General features: G+C 48.7%; 1 protein-coding gene across 4 annotated transcripts in view; it reads left to right on the forward strand.

The window, feature by feature from the left end:
- Slc39a11 (solute carrier family 39 member 11) overlaps positions 1–22,009 on the forward strand; it is a 442,672-nt gene that overhangs the window by 289,939 nt on the left and 130,724 nt on the right. For all 4 annotated transcript variants that reach the window (XM_048446145.3, XM_048446146.3, XM_085696003.2 and 1 more), the window contains one exon: positions 8,008–8,178. In XM_048446145.3, coding sequence (XP_048302102.1) covers positions 8,008–8,178 — 171 coding nt within the window. The remainder of the gene's footprint in view (positions 1–8,007; positions 8,179–22,009) is intronic.

Raw genomic sequence — 22,009 nt, forward strand, 5'->3', positions numbered from 1 at the left:
GGGTTGTGTTTTGTAAGCTCCAGGGTGGGGCCCAGATGTCTCTCTGCCTAGAGGTCAGTAATGGAACATGACAAATACTCCGGTTCTCTTCCCATGAAGTTTCCTTGGTCCCCAGTGGAATCTTTTCCGGCCTGGAGCTCTGGAAGGCACAGGAAGCACATCCTTAATAGGCTCCAGACAGAGGCAAGTGTCTGCCTGCTCCCTGCAGAATGTGATTAGTTTCCCACCCTTGCTCCTCATAGGACCTGGGTTCTTGACTGGATACAGTTAGTTCATTGTGTCAGATAGGGTAGAGTGTGCTGGCCTGGGGGCAGGAGCCGGTGTGGTTGGGGGGCGTAGCTGTTCAGGCATCAAGACCTGGTTCTGGTTCTCAGAAAAGCCGGATGCAACAGCATGCACCTAGAACCCCAGAACTCAGGGCTGAGGGAACAGAAACAGGAAAATCTCAGCGATGCAATGGCCAGCCATCTAGCCAAAATGGTGAACCTCAGACTGAGAGGCCTCGTCTCAAAATAAATAAAAAGGTTGGGAATTGATTAAGACAACCAACATCAACCTCTGCCGTCCACAGGCACCTGTATAAAGTGAGTGCACACACATACTCACACATACACATGCATGCACACACACACACTCACATATAAACATACACATTAAGCATGCACACCCACATTGGAGCCCCGAACCAGTGGAGACAGTTTGCTGGATGTCTCCCTCAGCATTGTGGGTGCAGCTGTCTGCTATAATACGGACGCCCGCTGCTACCAGGCATGCCTCATCAGTCATTGACAGATATAAGTGGATCACGGGAAAATTACCTGCCTATGAGGAATTAGCCAATCACATGGTAATTACTTAAAGAGGCCTCATTTGGGCCGAGGGGCGTCTCACAGAAGAGGAATGAAATGTGGGGAAACGATGGTCAACTCTGCTTGTTGTCAAAGAGATACAAGTTAGGGGAAATCCCGCATCCTCTATCCCATAAATGAATGCACTTTTGAGAAATACGCAGTGTGGACTGAGGTTTGACCAATGAGATCGACAAAGTGCTGCTCATAGTGGTGTCAATGGCGCCATCTTCCTGATCCTCCCAAATTTCTGACCAATTGCATAGGTTAGTGTTTGCGGTGATATTTAATAAGGAAACAATTCAGAACCTGCCTTGGTGCCCAGAGGTATGAGAAAGTCTGGACTAATTTGCATTGCTTGGCAGTGCCTGAAAGGGTGTTTAACCATAAGAGGAAGTGCTTCTGTTATGTTTCGTGGGAACAAAGAGCAGTCTACCGTCATGTAATGTGATATTTCAGCCCAGTGCAACCACATTAGGGGTGCAGAAGGAAGAGTGCCAACCTCCGTTGTTACTTTTTAGTCCCTGAGATCATGGTGGCTTGCATTGTATTCTGTGTACTTGGTCAGTTTCCCACGGTTCCTTCCACGTATATTTATAATTTTGTGACCAGAAACAAGACCATAGATGAGGATATTTTGAGTGAGGCCTATGACCCTGTGGCAAGCTGGATAGAGCCCAGTCCTGTTGTGGTCCCTCCAACCCATAACTTGCATTCAATTGATGAGGCTTCAATGACATTGATTCAATGCTCTGACATTGGTTTTTACGCCAGAATCTTACATTTGTATCTCTCTGTTGTCAGTTCAGAGGGCTCTGTGAGATTCAAGGACACCATTGGTGCATAGACTCCATGAAGTAAGAGGATTTGCTGGGCGGAGATGCCCAGAGTGTCCTTCCCTCTTTTTACTGTTCTCTTGACAAACGATAGGCCAAGTTTATTGTCGCTGTGCAGCTGACCCACCTGTCAGTGTCTGACAGTTGGGCCACAACTCACATGCCGAATGTGTCCCAAAGGTAGTCATTCAGCAAAACTACAACCAAGTCAAAAATCACCCGTGGAAATCCTTTTTCTCCCTTAAACCTTCTAGACTCAGGTGCTCAGAAGATCAAAAGCCAAGAACTGACTTCTGGTTTTGCCCCTGTCTTATTGAAGTCTTCACCTTTTCAACAAATTGAAGGGCAAAATCAGTTTTTCTTTTTTCTTTTTTTCTTTTTCTTTTTTTTTGCTATCAGCATCATGACATCATATCAACCAGGTGGAGTCATTGTTGTGAAGGCCCCATCTTCTTCCTGCAGGAAAATTCGTTGTTCATTGTGGAAAACTTAAACATTATTCATATAGACATATATTCAAAGAAAGATACGATATAGACAAAATAGGTATGAGAAAAGTAAATTTTTTTCTAAGATCCTTTTTCTTTCTGTCCCATATCAATTGTGAGCTATCTCACATGGGTGTTGGGAACCAAACTGTGGTCTTCTGGAAGAGCAGCAAATGCTGCCATTGCCAAACCAGCTCTCAGCCCCTTTCCTGTCTATTTTTAAATGCATATGAGTATACACTTGTCTTTGTATGTGTAAAATGCTCAGATGATAACTGTGGTCCAGATTTAGGAAACCAGTTGCTGGCCAACAGTTAGTTAGAACCAAGCATGCAAGAGACGTTCAGGCCTGTGTGAAGGTTCTCCCTAGCTTGAATAAGACCCCTTCCCCATTCACTGCTCTCTTACCTGGGACTGACCCAGCTCTGTTACAGGCTCCACTGATGCACATGGTCTATGAAGTTAAATGTGTGGTGCATCATGTCACACAGAAAGGGTCTTTTCCCAGGATAGGTGCCCATTCCGGAAGGGAAGGAACAGAAAAATGTGACCCGCTGTGGCAAGAGATGGCTGCTACAACTTTTAGCGCCCTAAAAAGCAGAAGTAGTAGCTTGAATTTAAAGGAAATAATTTGGCAAATAATTGGCTCACAACTAAGCAAAAAGCCCTAGGACCATTTAACAAAGAACCACAGAGAAAATGTTCCCATACTCTCAAGCATAACAGCAGAATATAAAGCTGGGCCATGAATTCTGTTGTGCATTCTGTGAGCCAGGCACTAGACCACATGATCCCATATTCAGCTGTTGGAACAGACTCACTACGTAGATACGATCAAATGCATACATATTATAGCAAGAAAACTAGGAACAGCGGTAGCATCAGCCGACTGAGGCTAATAACTGAGAGTGGCGATTTGAATGAGAATGCCCCCACAGGTTCATCTTGTTTGATACTTTGTTGTCAGCTGGTAGAACTATTTGGGAAGGATTAGGAGGTGTGACCTCATTGGAGGAGGTGTGTCACCGGAGCCAGGCTTTGTTCATTTTCAGAAGATTTGTGCCATTCCACGTGTGTTCTCTGCTTCTTGCTTGTGTGCTCGAGATATGAGCTCTCGGCTGTTCCTGTCACCATACCTTCGCTCTACCATCATGAACCCTAACCTTCTGGAACCGTAAGCCCAATTAAATACTTTTTTAAAATCAGTTGCCTTGGTCACAGTGTTTTATCTCACCAATAGAGGAGTAAACAGTTTCCTGTGGCAGACACGTGGTCCTTTCATCCTTTCTCCTTGCACTGACACAGCCCTGACTCCAGATACACACGAGTAAAGAATCCACATTCAGGAGCTGGACAAGGGGCTGGGCAAATACAGATGAAAGAAATTGTGTTGGGGGTATGAAGATATCTTTTCTGATGCATGTTCTTCAGTATATTTATATATGATGTATATAGTGTCCACATTTGTAGGTGCATATGTGTATGTGGAGGCCGCGTGTCCTTCAGTTGCTCTCCACCCTAGATTTTGAGACAGGCTCTCTCACCACATCTAGAGCTTATTGATTCAGCCAGACTGACTGGTGGGTGAGCCATGGAGACCCCCCCTCAATATTGTGGTTACAGATACATGTTGTCCACCCACCTTTAATTTTTTTTTATGTGTATAAACACATATACAGAGCATGGAAGATAAAGGTCCCCTAATATTTCCCCTTCCTTATTGTTCTCAGAGAATCAGCTTAATTAGGAACAGTCATAAATATGCAGTGTTGTCAAGTACCTGCCTCAACAAAAATACTTCTTGCCGGGGTAGGGGCGTGGGAATTGAAGAGATATAAGTAAAGAATATGAAGGCACATAAAAATGATAAGACAGAAAACAGAAAGTATCGGAAGGGCATTCCAGTGATTACTGAGATCCTGAAAATTCTCCCGTGTTTATTTTTCCACAGCTTTTGTGCCCAACATAAATGGGGGAGAAGGTAACAAAAGACTTTATTAGCATGATAGAAAGGGTAACTCACAGTCAACTCCGAGACATCAGATCATTAGCATTCTGTCCTCTAGGTAACTAAGGTGCTCAAAATCACTTACACTGAGAACCACCCTTCCCTAGGTGACCTCATCTTTACAAAAGAAGGAGCAGAAGTACATTTGCATATCCTGACCACCCGTCAGGATGGCACCAAGCAATCTTAACTTCAAAAGAGCCTGGCAACCACCTCCTGAATTAGGAGGTGCAATTATGCCTGTCAGCCTCCAAAGCTCTGACTGGCAGGTGGAAATGGGCCTGCATTTTTCAGCCTCCACACATTGTAACAGGGCTCTCTAAGAATTCGGTTCTGAGGGCTGAGAGATGGATCAGCAATTAAAGTGCTCTTACTGCTCTTGCAGAGTACCTGGCTTCAGTTCTAATTGTCCCCATCATGACGCAGAACCATCTGTAATTCTGGTTTCCAGGGAAACAGTGCCCTCTTCTGTCTTTTGCAGGCAGTGTATACACATGGTACACATACATACATGCAGGTAAAACACTCATACACTCATGTATGTGCATGCTTATATGTGTATAACACATGTGTAGTGGTCAGAGGACAACTGTGGGTTTTGGTCTTCCTTTAGGTGTCTCCCACATTTTTGAGACAGGTTTTCTCTTTGTTCTAGAACTCCAGTGAGTCTTGGAGTCTGTTTATCTCTATGTCCCATCATGTTCTCACTGGGATTACAGGTATCTGCTGGGCTTGCGTTTCTTCAATTACGTTTATTTATATAATTTAATGTGTATGGTGTGTGTGCACACACATGCACACAAGCACGCACACGTGCTATGGTGTGTATTTGGAGATCCGAGAATGAGTTACGGAACTTGGTTCTCTCCTTCTACCATGTCGGTCCCGGACTCAAACTTGGCATTCATCCTGCCAGCCTCTCACCAGATTTTTACAAGGCTTCTGGGAATCGAAACTCAGGTCTTCACACGTGCAAAGCAATAGCTGTGTCTCCCCAGGTCTCTTCTTCCATACTTGTGACTTGTGTGCCGGTGCTGTCCTGTCCGTATGCACACAGTACATGGTCACTTTACATTCCTGTTACTATGTTTTGCAACAGGGCTTAGAAACAAAGACTTTCTTCCGAAGCTGTGTGCACTCAGCAGGTAAGACTCTGCCTGTTGTGTTATCCTAATGAACTCATCTCCAGTGAGACCTGGGGATTTTGTTCCCTCTCTCTCTCATGCCTGATGATCTGTTAGTTAGCATTGCTGTATTCACTGGAGTCCTGAGATTCCATCACTGGGCCCATTTGATTCAACCAGTCACCCTCTCAGGGACCGCAAACCATCTGTGTCCTCATGTGGCCGAGCTCATGGGCTGAGAAAGAGAAGGCTAGCTCCAAATTCACCTCCCTAGATGTGTCTTGAATCCTTGAGGACACAGTCAGGCCTCCAGACCATCTGTGCATGTTTGGCTGCAGAGTGGATTGTGGCTTCCATTGTGCTTTTGAAAGTGGCTTCTGATAAAGATGGCTCACTGCCACCCTGGAGAGGACTTCAGGGCTTGTCATGTTACAGGGCCAGCTGTGTCTAGGCAGTGGTTTGCTCAGCCCCTGGCTCCAGGTTTGTGCCTTCCAGGTGTCGGCTTTGGATGTGCAGGGAAGAGAATCGCAGCCTTGGTGTCTGGGAAGAAGAAGCAGGGAAGCAGGAGCTAGACTCCTGGACAGCCCTCAAGTGTCCCATTATGCCTCTAGACTGGGGGCTGGGAATTCTGGGGACCCCTGGTCAGGTTTCACAGTCCAAGTCATCTAGACGTTATCAACTTAAGATGAATGAGTCCACTTCTGCCTCAGGTACCCAGAAACATGCTTTCATTCAGGAAGCCTGCTAATATGTCTGACAGTAAAGATGTGACCAAGGGTCAGTAACATGTGCACATGTGTACACACACACACACACACACACACACACACACACACACACATGAAGGCATTTGATTAAGTATGTACACATGAGGGCCAGGAGACCACAGAGTCATGCTTTGTTTCTATTTTAAATGTTATTTATATATTTTTAGTATGTGACCTCAGTGGGGGCGGGGCACATAGGCCATAGCATGGAGGTCAGAGAACAGCTTCCAGGGGTCAATATTCTCCTTCCACTGTGGGTTCAAGACGTCAGACTCAGGTTGTCGGGTTTGATTGGCAAGGGCCTTTAGTTGCTGAACTCTCTCACCAGCTCCCTGGTATACCTAAACTGGATCTGAGGAAGTTCTGTTTTCCCTTCATAGCAGGAATTCCCCACTTTCAGAAGGAAGTTCTCTGAGTGGAGATGGGAAGGAGGACTGTCGAGGGTCCCTGTCACCCTCAGTCAAGGGCATGGACTACATAGTGTCATAGCCATCATCCCAGAGTGTGAAGCTTCCACATTCCCACAGTCAAGGATCTCCATGCATCTAAAAAACACCAAGGCAACAGTCTAAGAAACAGCAATTCTCTAGTATAAACCAGGGAATATTTTTTCTTTTTGAGACAGAGTCTTTTATGTATCCTAGCCTGATCTTGCACTTGAGATTCTCTTGCCTCAGCCTCCCAAGGCTGGAATTTGGGTCCTGAGCCAAACAGACAAAGTGGGGAATTTTCAGATAGTTAGTATATGAAATTCAGCCCCTGAGTGTTCTTCAGGACCTGGACTACTATGTATTTCTGTCTGTCTGTCTGTCTCTAGCTATATGCATGCCTGTTTCTGCTTACTGTACACATTGCTTCCTGCTGGCCATCTGCTACAGCTGCTCTTAAATCAGTCACCCATACCTGCAAGTCACCCTGCATCCTAGGAGAGGGACTCTGATTGGCTGATCCTGACATCTGAGTTGTTCCCCTTGAGTCTCAGGGTGACCAGGAGTAGGGCCACATACATAATTCTGGAGGGTTCTGGGAGAACGGGAACATATTACCAACAATACCAATCCCTATATTCAGGACTTGGAATATTTCAAGCACTCCCGTGCATTCTTTTGTTGAGTCATCACAGAGCCTCTGCCATGTCCTTGCTTGGTTCCAGGGATTGCTCTCATTGGAGTGGTGATGGAATGAAAACATGACAGACACACAGACAACAATGTAGATAGGCTGCGAGTGGGTAGGGTGGGCTCTCTGATGCAGCAGCTACAGCACCCCAGAAACTTAGCACATTTATTGGAGAAAATTGAACAAAGTGCAATACAGCTGGACAAGGAGGCAGAGCTGTTATATATGGCTGGACAAGGAGACAGGGCTATTATATACGGCTGGACAAGGAGGCAGGGCTATTATATACGGCTGGACTTCCCATGGGGCTGAAGTAGTACTTGGCCTGACCAGCACCTATGTCAACAACACACACTCACCCAGGAATTCTCTCACTCCCTACAACCCCTTCACCTCCAGAAATTGTTTCATCGCTGCATTTTAAGCTACAATACAGAGCAGTGAGAACCCCCGGTTAGCAGGTGTCACTCAACTGGTCAGGGCAGGGCAGTCATGACCCAGGGCAGGCAGGGTCATGAAGTAACAAACGACGGCCTGATTTCACAATCTGTGCTCCTTATCAACCCTCAGCACCCCTCTCCTTACGTGGCACCTGCATCCTTCTTAGAGCCTAGACTCCAGGAGCAGTGTCTGGTTCCTGAGTCCTTGCTGAATGACTGTCCCAGGGAGTGCTTGAGCCAGCAAGAGGAGACGCTCGGTCTCTGGCGGTCTAGATGTAGAACTGTCCCTGACTTGAAGGTGTCCTCTGCTGCTGCCTGCCCAGGCTGCAGAATGCGCATTTTTACAACCCCCTCTCTCTGTTCTTCTTTTTGCACAGACAAGACTGAGAATGGCGAGGTACACCAGAGGAAGAAGGTGGCCGTCGCTGGCCTCCCAGAGGGCACTGCCCACTCAGGGCCTGTGCAAGGGAACTTGGGGCAGCCTGGGGTCAGCAGCTGGAGGAGGATCGCTCTGCTTATCCTGGCCATCACTATACACAACGTTCCAGGTGAGGACTGGTCCTGGGGCTGTCTGCCACCTGCCGTAGGGTTGCGCCATTGTCCACACAGTTGTGCGGCTGGAACTGTCGGTCGTGACATGAGTCCTATTTGGAGAGGAGTGGAAGCCACTCTATGCTATGGGTGATTCATTTCTAGAATGATCTTCTTATGTTCCACCTCTCATTCCAGTTGCTTTAAATAACCTCTGCTATTTTGACCCAAGAGTCCCTTTCTTTACAAATTTGGTACCAGGTAGCAAATCATATTGAACACAATTCTGTAACCCCTGTGATTTCTGGGATGGAGGGAGCCTCCTGTAAGTGCAGAACGTCTCCAATTCTGATGGATGCTCGTAAGGATGCAGTGAACTCAGTGGCCTGGGAGATAGATAGCTCAGTTCGTGATGCGTTCGCTGTACAAACATGAGTTTCCTCACAGAACCCAAGTCCAGAAGCGGCTGTGGTGGCATTTGTCTGCCATCTCAGCGCTGGGGTGGTGGGGTCAGGAGGATCCCCAGGGCTTGCTGGCCAGCCAAACTATTTATTTGGTGAGTTCTAGGCCAACAAAAGACCCTACCACCAAAAATTAAATGACTAGAACTGAGAAGTGACACCGAAGGTTGATATGTAACTTTTACATAAACACACATGCATGGACCCGTACTCAAACATGCACATCCACAAACATACACCTCACCGCACATGTGCACACGTGTACACACACACACACACACACACACACACACACAAACCCTAGTATGGAATGATTAGCATTCCTAGTTTACTCACAGGCTTTCTTGGTAGGGACTCTCTCAGTACTTTACGGATCTTTTCCTTTTATAGCATAACTTGTTTGACATCTGGGGATTTAATTTTATGGGCAAGTTTTACTGGTGCTTTATTTCAAAGATAATACTTTCTTTTAGAGCAATGACGAGACATGGGCAAGCATAAAATAAAACAAAATAAAACTACTACAAAAGAAATTAATGATTGAAGGATTCTGAGCTGCTGGGGACACATTATGGAACCCCAGCTCTGCCACCCACTGATGAGTTTATCTCCAAACACTGTTTGGTTTTCTCACGGATGAAATGGGACTAATATGGTTTCTTTTGAGACTTCTACCAAACATGTGTCCAACCATAGGCTGTGTTCAGACCCGCTGAGCATCTGACAGATGGGGGTCATTGGATGGTGGCTCTCTAAGGTGACATTTTCCTCGTGAGGCTCCTGGAGATGTGATTCCGCCATCTCCTGGCATTTGTTTCATAGAAGCAGAGAACACGGCAGGGATGAAGTTATCCCTCTGGAGAACTCAGTACTCTCCTATTTGCATGCAGAAGACAGCGTGTGTAGCCTTCTCTGTGTTATTATATCTAGCGTGTATGGAATCTGCCTCAAACGCCATGCACCAGAATAAGTTGGGCTCTTTCTCTAGAAGGAGAAAAACATGTTTCTCTAGTAATTTCCATTGCCGTTACAGCAGTTCCCATCTGCTAATCACACACAGGCTGCTTTTCTTAGAATTGCCCTCATTGCCCATCTCTCTCCCGCTTCTTTCTTGGTGTTTTAGCCCCTCTCTGAGGCAGACATGCACATCCTGGTTAAACTCTCCGTTCAGAGTGTCTTCCCATGGAGTCATACCTGGGACCCCTCCACACAGTGCCCAGAGAAGATCTAAGTGGATCCGCACTGCTGGAGGCTCCCGCCATGCTCCCCACAGCATCTTTAATGACCCATTGGAAGTCTGAGGGCTCCTGAGTCTCGCAGCCTGTGAAATACCGGTTGTTGCAGAAGCAGGGTTGCCTAGGTCATCCTGTTGGCCATGGCATAGTCCCAGCATGCTGGAAGGAAGGTAGAGACAGAAGGGCGCTTAGCTGCATAGCAAGTTCGAGGCCAGCCTGAGTTACATGAGACCCCATCTGAAAAAAAAAAATCCCCTAACTCTGAATTTCCCAGCAGGATTCATTTCTCCTGCCTCTGCTTTCTGCTTTAGTCTGAGGAGAAGAACTCACCCACGCTTCCTGTCAGTAGCACACCACTCTCTGACAAGAGTCGTCTTGAGAGCCTGTCCAGGGCTAGCCGCCTTTGAAAAGGTCTCTTTTTTAACACCATCCTTTATGGTTTATTAAAAATTTAGGTGCAGCGTTGACATTCCCTATGACTCTGAGTTTTCAGATAGACTTTCCACAATGACTTAATGGATAATTGATTTTTTTTTCTGAAGTTTTTGTCTTTGCTGGTTCAGTTTTGTACATCCTGAGGGTGACATTTTGTTTAAAAAATTGTGTCATAGTATGGAAAAAAGAAAGAAGGCTTGTTGATGGATGGCCTGGCTCTGGAATGTTCTGGAGTGTGAGGACACACTGGAGGGCACTTGAGTTAGTGTGCCACCTCTACATGTGAGGACAAATGAGTTCCTGAGTCCCTGGGTTTTAAGATCCCCCTTGACTCCTGGGAAGTTATGGGTCCCTGCTGGCTATTCTTCATCTCTGCAACAAAATGCACAAGAGAAATCGAGCTAAGGAAGAAAGGTTTGCCTTGGCTCAAGATTCCAGTCCCGACTCTTTGGGCTCGAGGCAAGTCTGTGTGGTGTCTCCCTCTGATGTGACGTGTACCGCCACGTATTTGGTTATTTCAGTCTGTTGTTTCCCCTCGTTCGATGGGGCATCTTTCTCAAAGGTCACCGCCACATTCGGTCACGGTGGATACTGGAGCTCTGACCTAATCCGTGGCTACTCTGTGCTCCAGCACCAGGAAGGGTGGGTGTGTTTGCTTCTTACCTACATTCTAGGAGAGCAGAGGCTATCCTACAGCTGATTGATTCATTCTCTTCTGGTGTTGGCTACTGGGCATACTAAGGGTGTATGTGCGTGCGTGCGTGCGTGCGTGCGTGCGTGCATGCGTGCGTGCGTATGTGTGTGTGTGTGGTTGAAATCCGATGTTTTCCTCATTCAGTCTCCGCCTTACACTTTGAGTTGGCGTCTCTCACCAGGACCTGGGCAGTGATGAGACCAGAGTGACTGGCCTGTGAGTGCCAAGGCTCCACTCATGTCCGCCTGCCCAGCTCTGGGGTTGCAGGTGTGTGCCGGCACACCCAGCTTTTTGCACGGATGCTGGGGATGAATGGCAGGCGCACGTGCTTGCTCTCCTTCACCCTTGAGGTTGATTACGGCGACCCACAGTGGAGTCTGCATAACTCGCTTGCTTCTCATGCTCCTCTCCTTGCAGTCAAGAGCCGAGTTCATTTTGGCAGTTGTTGCTGTGATATAGAGACCCGAGGGCTGCTGTGTGTGTCTAGGACAGCACAACGGTTGATTTTAATTATTTGGCTTGTCATCATCGCTAGTTTCTAATCATGGCTTCAGAAGGAATGCTTGGGGTTTCAGTCAGAAGTGATTTTAGTTTCAGGGAACTCAACACATTTAGAAAACAGAACAGTAACAGTGGCAGGCTGTTCCTGAAGGCTAGGGTTATGACTAATTTTTATTTTCTTCATGGTTTTGTAAGATTTAGAACCAAGCTTCCCTGTGAAAAATATGACTACTTGTAATGAGTTAAAGGTGGTTGGGGGGGGGAGGGGGTCTCCCCAAGTGAGCCAACCACCTCAGGACCCTGATTTTCAACATACCCACCAAAGTAGAGAAAGAAGTTATACAGCAGGGACAGCTTCATTTGGGCTAACCTGGTGTCCTCATTTGATGGAGGTAGAAAAGGAAGTTAGGAGTTTATGACAGAGACGATGATCTTGTTTGGGATAGCCTGGTGTCCTTGCATGATAGAACAAGGATAAGAACTCTTTGGGGTAATCTCATTCCCAAGGGCTCCGTCCTCATGACCTAATGACCTCCCCAAAGCTGGCATCTCATCCCATCCTTTGTTTTGGAAACAGGATGAAGGACTCTTATTAGTTAGCTATTGTTGCTATAACAAATTTTTCCTAACACAATGGCTTTAAAAAAAAAAAAAGATCAGACTTATTACCCTGCATGTGGAGGTCAAAGGTCTTAAATCAGTTCTTAAGCCGTTAACAGGACTGATTTGCTGAATCCATTCCTTGCTCGTTCCAGCTTCTGCAGGCTTCTGCATGGCTGTCACTCTGATCCATGTCCCATTGTTTTCTCTGCTGTGCCCGTTCTCCCGCTGCCACCCTCTGATCTGAATTCTTTGACTGCATTTAGAGCCTCCCCAGATAACTCAGGACCACAGGGATCTGTCATTCTCTTTTGCCAAGAGGGCAATTGTAATAGACTCAGGCGTTAGAACTCAGGCGTTAGAGCCCTAATAATAGGCTCAGGCATTAGATGTTTTTGCTGTACTGTTGGCTATAGGAACCAAAACAATCAAGCTGGCCAGAGGCAATTAGCTGGAGTCTTCCTGGGTTTCCCTCTTGCCCTGGGACTTCTCCTGGGCTCCATCTCTGTTGTCTTTGTTTCCCATCCCAGGCTGCTTCTGTTTGGGCTTCTAAATGATTCTCCACGTCTGCTGAGTGCATTCTGTAACTTACCTGGCTCTTATCCAGGGTTAATAGGGCCCAGTAAAACACAGTATTTACCCGGCTTTCTCTCCTGTGTGTTCAGTGAGGGCGTGAGGGTACCTTGGGGGTATTGCTGAATTAATCATTTGTGTGCCACTGGGACTTCAGAACCTCATGGAAACCACTTAAGTGAGGAATAGGTTTTGGGTTCAAAGGGAAGAGAAATTTGTTTTGGCCTACGATTTCCCTGGGTTTAGCTCATCACGGAGAAAGAAGGCATGGCAGACAGAGCACTTTGGTCTATAACATAAGTGACAGGACCCAGAAACCAGATACAAGGGACCCCCAATGTCCTACTTCTTCTAGCTAGGCTTCTTCACTGCCCCAAACAGTGCCACCAGCTGGGACCAAGCCCTCAAATCACGAACCCATTTGCGGCACATTCCTGGCTTCAACCATAACAGTTTCCATGCCCATCGAATGGACCCTCTCCTCTGCTTGCCTATTTAATTAACACCATGTCACCCTACTCATGTGGCTACTTCACTTTTTGTGACAAAAAGACATTTATGTCAAATGCACTTCTGGCTGTGTTTTACTTGGAGGTAACAACACATTCAAGTGTTTCTCCCCTTCTTGGAGAACCTCTCCATAACCCATTCTTCTCCCATGATGCTCTCTTTTAAAGAAAGGGATTGCACAAGGTTCACTGATCACTTGAAGATGTCGCTTACCCTCCCACGCAGAGGACACTGTTCTGGCTGATTTCTCCTTTTAAGTTGAGAAAGAATCCACTTTCTGCCATACCCACCCTATATAGCAGTTGAAGGGTGAGTAATTATCACCACTGTCTACAGCAGCCTGTAGGGAAACCACACACCTGGGGCAGTTACTTCCTGGTTCCCCAGCTCTAGCTCCCGACTCTACCCAACTTTCCCTCTCGGTTTTCTCCCTCTGCTCTCCCACGGATGGTGTCCCACACTATGTGTGTGGCCTGCCGCACTGATTTCTTCACTTGGTTCCTTTGTTTATGGCATTTGTATTAGCACTGCCTTTCCTTTAAGCCCAGAACATTCTCCATTCTGTGATGGAATGGTGAATTGTCATCGGTGGGATTGCATCTGGAGACAGAGTTTGGCTTCCAGGAAAGTTCTACTAAATGAAGGCCATCTGCCCTGATGTGGACACCATCCCAAGGTGTGGGGACTGGATCAAAAAGAGAGAGTGAGCCGAGTCCAGTATTCATCTCCTGCTTCCTAACTAAGGATGTGGCGCAGTCAGCTGCCTCAATCTCCAAACTCCATGGCTTCCCTGCCACGAAGGACCATATCCTCTCAAACTGCACACCAAAATCAACTCTTGAGATGCTTTTGTCGTAGCAACGAGAAAAAGAGCAGCCATGTGGGTACATGTCACCAGGCTTGTATTCATCACCTCATGGGCATTCAACTTCCTTCTGCCTCGTTCTGTGTTGAGAAGGAGTATGATTTTGTGTGGGCATGTTCTGCTGTGTGCCTCGCTTGGGGCAGAACTGCCAGATCACATAGAAATCTTTACATTCCTTGAAGTCCATTGTTTCTTTTGTTAAGCTCCTCCCACTTTGTTCCATAACCCCAGCCTTATATGTTTTTAATAGGTAGTAACTGAGGACTGACCACAGTAAAATACTGGCATTGGGGTGTCTGTGAGTCCCACTCTTTAAGGAGTGCTGATCACTTTTGGGTTTGGATCTTTTTTGGACCACTAAACATCAGGATGCTACTGATCATGGTGTAGGACATTCACTTCTGTGTGCTTCAAGAGTTCCTGTTTCCCTAGGGTGGCTTTGAAGTGCCAGCTCTCAGAACAAGGTCGGGGACACAGCTTGCAAGAGGCCAATAATTACAGGGAAAAGCTAGCGTCTTGTTTTCCTGGGACAAAGACTGTGTGGAACACTCTATTATTAGAAATAGATTTTCCCATGAAAAGCACGATATAATAATCATTTTAAATGACATTCTGCTTCCAGATACTGGGAGTCACTCTCAGCCCTTGGTAGTGCAGGCCCCAGCAACAGGTGGGCACCACACACACCTGTGAATCCTTGGTGATCATCTAAGGTATTTACTAAGGCCTTGGAAGCTCTAGACATCATAGAAAGTATCCCATGGCTGTGTTTAGGTATCTGTTCTCTTGACTGAGACAGAGATGCAGAAGTTCAAAGATGGGACCCAGGGCCACACAGTTACCACAGGTGGGGCAGACTCCTGCTCAGCCCAGTCTCTTCTCCTGTTGTGGTGAACCCCTTGGACTCTTCTCTGTCAAAGGATGGCAAAGCTCTTTGGTTATTTCTAAAAAAGAAAAAGAAAGCGAGAACACATTTTACCCTTCTCCTTTTTTTTTTTTTTTTTTTAACAACATGAAATGTTAGCGTCTGTGGCACCACCCGGGTGTGTTGGAGAACCTTCTCGCTCCAGATGTCCTGGGCCCTGTTCAGCAGCAGACTCGGGCCAGGCAACCTGGATGGGAGGCCTCTTCCATATCCAGGGTTGTCACTGAGGGAGCCCCACTAAGGGCTGCAGAAGGAATACCCGAGTGGTCAGACACATGCAGACCGTAGAGTCAGGAGGACCTGAATAATTCCTACAGCCACCAAGTGTCGTATTAGCCACGTGGCTTCGGATACAGGCCTGAGCATCTCAGTGTTGGCAGATGTGTGAATTGGTGACAATGTCTCACCTTGCTGCTCAGTATGAGGTGAACAAAACAGTTACAGCAATTGCAACAGGCGGGCCACCTGCCACGTCACCCAGCTTCAAGGGAGAGCATAGCCTGGTAAACATGAGGTCCTCTGTGCCTACCTCCTTTTCGCTCGTTCCCCTCCTCCCTCCTCCTCCTCCATCTCCCCCCCCCCCCCCACAGCCTTCTCCCTCTCGGGCACCTTAGTTTAATCCTTACGGATGTTCCAGTTCGAGTCAGGTGACCTTTAAGGGAGCAGCTCAGAGCGCTTTGGTTCTCATCTCCAGCAGGTTACTTCACGATTCCTCTCCTTTGCTCCAGGAGTTTAAAAACACTGTAATATTCTCCTCTAATTATCTGCACCTCAGTGGGAGGCCCGACATTATAATTAGCATGGGCTCCTGCACGGGATGACATTTTGCTCAGCATATCGTGTTCCTTGGGTGTGTGCGGTAGCAGAAGTTGAGAGCACACTTTCAAATGATGCTGTTGGATGTGAGCATGAGGCCTGGCATGAACTCCTAGAGGGGGGGAATCGCGGTTCCAGGGTCCCTGCAAGATCCCATGGGGATGTGCCAGGCAAGCGGAGAGGCACACAGGACTCTAGAGCCCCGCTTCCTGGCCAAAGCCACAAGCTAAGGCTACACATGGATTTGTGTTCAAATGAAGATGAGTTTCCACACTGAGTCTGTTATGTCATTTCCCTCCCTCTTATGCAAAGAGAAAAGTCAAAGCAAGATAGTTGGAAGACAATTTTTATATTGATTTGCCAAGAGTCTGGTTAACCTCATACCACCTTGCTACTGTGGCCAGAAAAGGATTTAAATAAGAACTTATTTGTCTAGCTATTTTTCTCTTGATTTATTAAACTTATTTTTTTTAGACAAGGTCTCATTCTATAGGCCAAACTAGCCTGGAACCTACTCAGTATCCCTGAAACTCTGGCAACCCTACTGCCTCAGCATCTTAGGTACTGGCATTATATGCATGGGCCACTATGCACAGCTTAAGAAAGAAGCCCCCTGGGGTTTGGTGGCCAGGCAGTCTAGCTGAATCCAGGGGCTTCAGATTCAATTGACAGACCCTGTCACAAAAAATAGGGTGGAGAGTGGTTGAGCATGTCCTGACATGGACATCTTGTTTCTCTACACGTGCACATACATGTACATGTTCACTTGTATAAATGTGTGCATGCATACACACATGGGCAGGTACATACATAAACACAAAGAATTTTTGTCATGTAGCCAAGGATGGTCTTGGACTTTGGGTTATCCTTCCTCTATTCCTTGAGTGCTGGGGTTATAGGTGTTCATTTATGTTGCTTGTGTGGCAAACATTCTAGCAGCTGTACTGAAACACCTGATTCAATTCTGCTTTGTTTTTGAGTTGGGGCAGACATGGATTGAGAGAGCATGTTCAGGAAAATTGGTGCATGCTCTGAATTACGATGTCCAGTGCTGGGCAAAGGCTGCAACAAGAATGAGATTTCCTCCTGCTGCTGCTCCTCCTGCTGCTCCTCCTCCTGCTGCTGCACCTCCTCCTGCTGCTCCATCTCCTCCTCCTGCTGCTCCTCCTCCTGCTGTTCCTCCTCCTGCTGCTGCTGCTCCTTCTGCTGCTCCTTCTCCTGCCGCTGCTCCTCCTCCTGCTGCTGCTCCTCCTCCTGCTGCTGCTCTTCCTCCTGCCGCTCCTCCTCTTCCTGCTGCTGCTCCTGCTGCTGCTGCTCCTCCTGCTGCTTCTCCTCCTGCTGCTGCTGCTCCTCCTGCTGCTCCTCCTGCTGCTCCTGCTCCTCCTGCTGCTCCTCCTCCTGCTGCTGCTCCTCCTCCTACTGCTCCTCCTCCTGCTGCTGCTCCTCCTCCTGCTGCTGCTCCTCCTCCTGCTGCTCCTCCTGCTGCTGCTCCTCCTGCTGCTGCTTCTCCTCCTGCTGCTGCTCCTCCTGCTGCTGCTTCTCCTCCTGCTGCTGCTCCTCCTGCTGCTGCTGCTCCTCCTCCTGCTGCTCCTCCTCCTCCTACTGCTGCTCCTCCTGCTGCTGCTCCTCCTGCTGCTGCTGCTCCTCCTCCTGCTGCTGCTCATCCTGCTGCTGCTGCTCCTCCTGCTGCTGCTCCTTCTCCTGCTGCTGCTCCTCCTGCTGCTGCTTCTTCTGCTGCTGCTCTTCCTCCTGCTGCTCCTTCTCCTGCTGCTCCTCCTCCTCCTGCTCCTCCTCCTGCTGCTGCTCCTCCTCCTGCTGCTCCTCCTCCTCCTACTGCTCCTCCTACTGCTGCTCCTCCTTCTCCTGCGGCTCCTTCGCCTGCTGCTACTCCTCCTCCTGCTGCTCCTACTCCTGCTCCTCCTCCTCCTGCTGCTGCTCCTCCTGCTGCTGCTCCTCCTGCTGCTGCTTCTCCTCCTGCTGCTGCTCCTCCTGCTGCTGCTGCTCCTCCTCCTGCTGCTGCTCCTCCTGCTGCTGCTCCTCCTCCTGCTGCTCCTTCTCCTGCTGCTGCTCCTCCTTCTGCTGCTGCTGCTCCTCCTGCTGCTGCTGCTCCTCCTCCTCCTGCTGCTCCTCCTGCTCCTCCTCCTCCTGCTGCTGCTCCTCCTCCTGCTGCTCCTTCTCCTGCTGCTGCTCCTCCTTCTGCTGCTGCTGCTCCTCCTGCTGCTGCTGCTGCTCCTCCTGCTGCTGCTCCTCCTCCTGCTGCTCCTCCTCCTCCTGCTGCTCCTCCTCCTGCTGCTCCTCCTGCTGCTGTTCCTTCTCCTGCTGCTGCTCCTCCTCCTCCTGCTGCTCTTCCTCCTGCTGCTGCTCCTCCTGCTGCTGTTCCTCCTCCTGCTGCTCCTCCTCCTGCTGCTCCTCCTGCTGCTGCTCCTTCTCCTGCTGCTCTTTCTCCTCCTGCTGCTCCTCCTCCTGCTGCTCTTTCTCCTGCTGCTGCTCCTCCTCCTCCTGCTGCTCCTCCTCCTGCTGCTGCTCCTCCTTCTGCTGCTGCTGCTCCTCCTGCTGCTGCTGCTGCTCCTCCTCCTGCTGCTCCTCCTCCTGCGGCTCCTCCTCCTGCTGCTCCTCCTCCTGCTGCTGCTCCTCCTCCTGCGGCTCCTTTGCCTGCTTCTGCTCCTCCTCCTGCTGCTCCTCCGCCTGCTGCTGCTCCTCCTCCTGCTGCTCATACTCCTGCTGCTCGTTCTCCTGCTGCTGCTCCTCTTCCTCCTGCTGCTCCTCCTCCTGCTGCTGCTCCTCCTGCTGCTGCTCTTCCTCCTGCTGCTGCTCCTTCTCCTGCTGCTCTTTCTCCTCCTGCTGCTCTTTCTCCTCCTGCTGCTCTTTCTCCTGCTGCTCCTCCTCCTCCTCCTGCTGCTCCTTTTCCTGCTGCTGCTCCTCCTGCTGCTGCTGCTGCTCCTCCTCCTCCTGCTCCTCCTCCTCCTCCTGCGGCTCCTCCTGCTGCTGCTCCTCCTGCTGCTGCTGTTCCTCCTCCTGCTGCTCCTCCTCCTGCTGCTGCTCCTCCTGCTGCTGCTCCTCCTGCTGCTGCTCCTCCTCCTGCTGCTGCTCCTTCTCCTGCTGCTCTTTCTCCTCCTGCTGCTCCTCCTCCTGCTGCTCTTTCTCCTGCTGCTGCTCCTCCTCCTGATGCTGCTCCTTCTCCTGCTGCTGCTCCTCCTTCTGCTGCTGCTGCTCCTCCTGCTGCTGCTGCTGCTCCTCCTCCTGCTGCTCCTCCTCCTCCTGCATCTCCTCCTCCTACTGCTGCTCTTCCTCCTGCCGCTCCTCCTCCTCCTGCTGCTGCTCCTGCTGCTCCTCCTCCTCCTGCTGCTGCTGCTCCTCCTCCTGCTGCTCCTCCCGCTGCTCCTCCTCCTGCTGCTGCTGCTCCTCCTGCTGCTGCTCCTTCTCCTGCTGCTCTTCCTCCTGCTGCTCCTCCTGCTGCTGCTCCTCTTCTTCCTGCTGCTGCTCCTCCTGCTGTTCCTCCTGCTGCTCCTCCTTCTGCTGCTCCTCTTCCTGCTCCTCCTCCTGCTGCTGCTGCTCCTCCTCCTGCTGCTGCTGCTCCTCCTCCTGCCACTCCTCCTCCTCCTGCTGCTCCTCCTCCTGCTGCTGCTGCTCCTCCTCCTGCCACTCCTCCTCCTGCTCCTCTTCCTCCTGCTGCTCCTCCTCCTGCTGCTCCTCCTTTTGCTGCTGCTCCTCCTGCTGCTGCTGCTCCTGCTGCTGCTGCTCCTTCTCCTCCTGCTGCTCCTCCTCCTCCTGCTGCTGCTCCTCCTCCTGCCACTCCTCCTCCTGCTGCCCCTCCTCCTGCTGCTGCTGCTCCTTCTCCTCCTGCTGCTGCTCCTCCTCCTCCTGCTGCTGCTCCTCCTCCTGCCACTCCTCCTTTTGCTGCCCCTCCTCCTGCTGCTGCTCCTCCCCCTGCAGCTCCTTCTCCTGCTACTCCTCCTCCTGCTGCTGCTCCTCCTGCTGCTGCTCCTGCTGCTGCTGCTCCTCCTGCTGCTGCTCCTTCTCCTGCTGCTGCTCCTCCTGCTGCTGCTCCTCCTCCTGCTACTCCTCCTCCTGCTGCTCCTCCTGCTGCTGCTCCTCCTCCTCCTGCTGCCTTCATCCTCCTGCTTTTACTCTTGTTCCTCTTCACCTTCCTCCGCTGCTGCCTTCAAATAGACACTTGCCCCCCCTCCTGGACTAGACAGTATAATGGGTCCATGTCAGCTTATGACCTCCTGAAAAAAAAAGCAAAAAACAAAAAGACTAGCCCCTTAGCTTACTTTCAGGTCTTTGCTAGGAGCATTGTCCAGCTCGGCACCCACTGCTGCTACATAAGACATTTTAGTTAGCAATACATTTTCTAGAATTGCTTCGCCTCCCTTGTGAAAACAATTCAGGTGTCATTTATTGTGTATCTCTCTTAGTCATTGGCTGCTAGGGAGACTAAGGTCTATATTTCCTTGGTAACCGTGACTTATGTTCTTAGGGTCTGAGTTAGTGTTCTACCATTTTACAACCAATCATATATCACACTCTAATTGGTTTCAAAAGGAACAGGATTTTTTCATTAGTTGTCCCAATTTTATCCCCATAGTGCTATTTTGTTTCCTGGCTACTGATTATATTTCTAATCTTGATACATGACCCGAAGATGCTTGCTTTGGTACAGATGAGAAGAGAGGAAGGAATTGTTGTAGTACTCTCTGAACATTAGCAGTGAGAAGCAGCTACACACCTGCATCTCGGAGATGGGGACAGGAGGCTGGAGAGATGGCTCAACCATTAAGAGCACTTGTTCTTGCACAGAGGACCTGGGTTCAATCCCCAGTACACACATGGCAGCTCACAACTATCTATTGCTCCAGTCCTCTTCTGACATCCTAGGGTGCCAGACACTTACATGGTGCACGTACATATAGGTGAGCAAAGCACTCACACACATCCAATAAAATGAATATGTCCTTAAAAAGAGAAATGCAAAAGAATACAGTGTGGATTTTTAAACTCCCTGATAGCCATAAATAGGAACAATATGTGACTATGCATATGTTGTATGTGTATTTACATATATCACTTCTTATACAATCTCCCCTGGGGTATAAATTCTAAAAAAAAATAAAATAGAAGAAGCAAAAAACAAATGAGATTAATTTACAAAATGATATAATATAGTGTAGCCACATTATTACCATTTCATCATGGAATCTGTATTTGAAACTTGGAAGACCATGTAGGTTTTAAAGTGTGTGTTTTAAGTTTATGGCACATTTTAATGTGGATATTGAATTTTAATGATTAAAGTTAAATTTAGTCATTCTGAAACAGAGTTGTGAGCTAAGAGCATAGCTCAGTGTGTAAAAACCACCTGCCACACAAACACCTGATGACCTGAATTCAGATAACTGAAACCAATGTAAAAATCAAATGTTGTAGCTGGGCATGGTGGTCACACCTTTCATCCCAGCGCTGAGGAGGCGGAGGCAGCACTCGGGAGGCAGAGGCAGGCAGATCTCTGAATTCCAGACCAGCCTGGTTTACAAAGTGAGTTCCAGGACAAGCACTCATGCAGCAAGATGGCAGGTAGAGACAGGAGAATTGCCTGGCCCTTCCTGAAACAAAATGGAAGAGAGAGCCAATTCCCTGGCCTCCACCCATGCATCGTGGTATATACAACTCTCTCTCTCTCTCTCTCTCTCTCTCTCTCTCTCTCTCTGTCTCTCTCTCTCTCTCTTCCTAAAAACAAAGCCAAAGTTGTACAAAATGGATGAACATTGCACACATCCTCAGTCTTTAACAGGGAACTGTGGCTGGCAGCTGCCATGGTGAAGGACTCTGCTCCAGTGCCTACAAAGGGATAAGGGGAATGACATCGAGTTCTTGTAATGAAAAGAGCTTTCAGTCTAACCTAAGAAACAAAGTTTATTCACACATTGCACAGAAGCCAAGCCTGATGGTGCACACCTTAAATCTCAGCACTGTGAGGCAGAGCCAGGTGGTTCTCTGTTTTAGAAAGGGTTGTTAGTTCGTTCCTGCCTGCTCAGCCACAAAATAACCACAGAAACTGTATTAATTAAGTTACTGCTTGGCCCATTAGCTCTAGCCTCTTATTAGCTAAATCTTACATCTTAATTTAACCCATTTCTATTAATCTGTGTATCACCATGAGGCTGTGACTTACTGGGTAAAGTTCTGGCATCTGTCTCTGGTGGGGCTACATGACTTCTCTTTTCTCCCAGCAT

Source organism: Myodes glareolus, chromosome 9, assembly GCF_982192425.1.
Source record: "Myodes glareolus chromosome 9, mMyoGla1.1, whole genome shotgun sequence".
NCBI lineage: Eukaryota > Metazoa > Chordata > Mammalia > Rodentia > Cricetidae > Myodes > Myodes glareolus.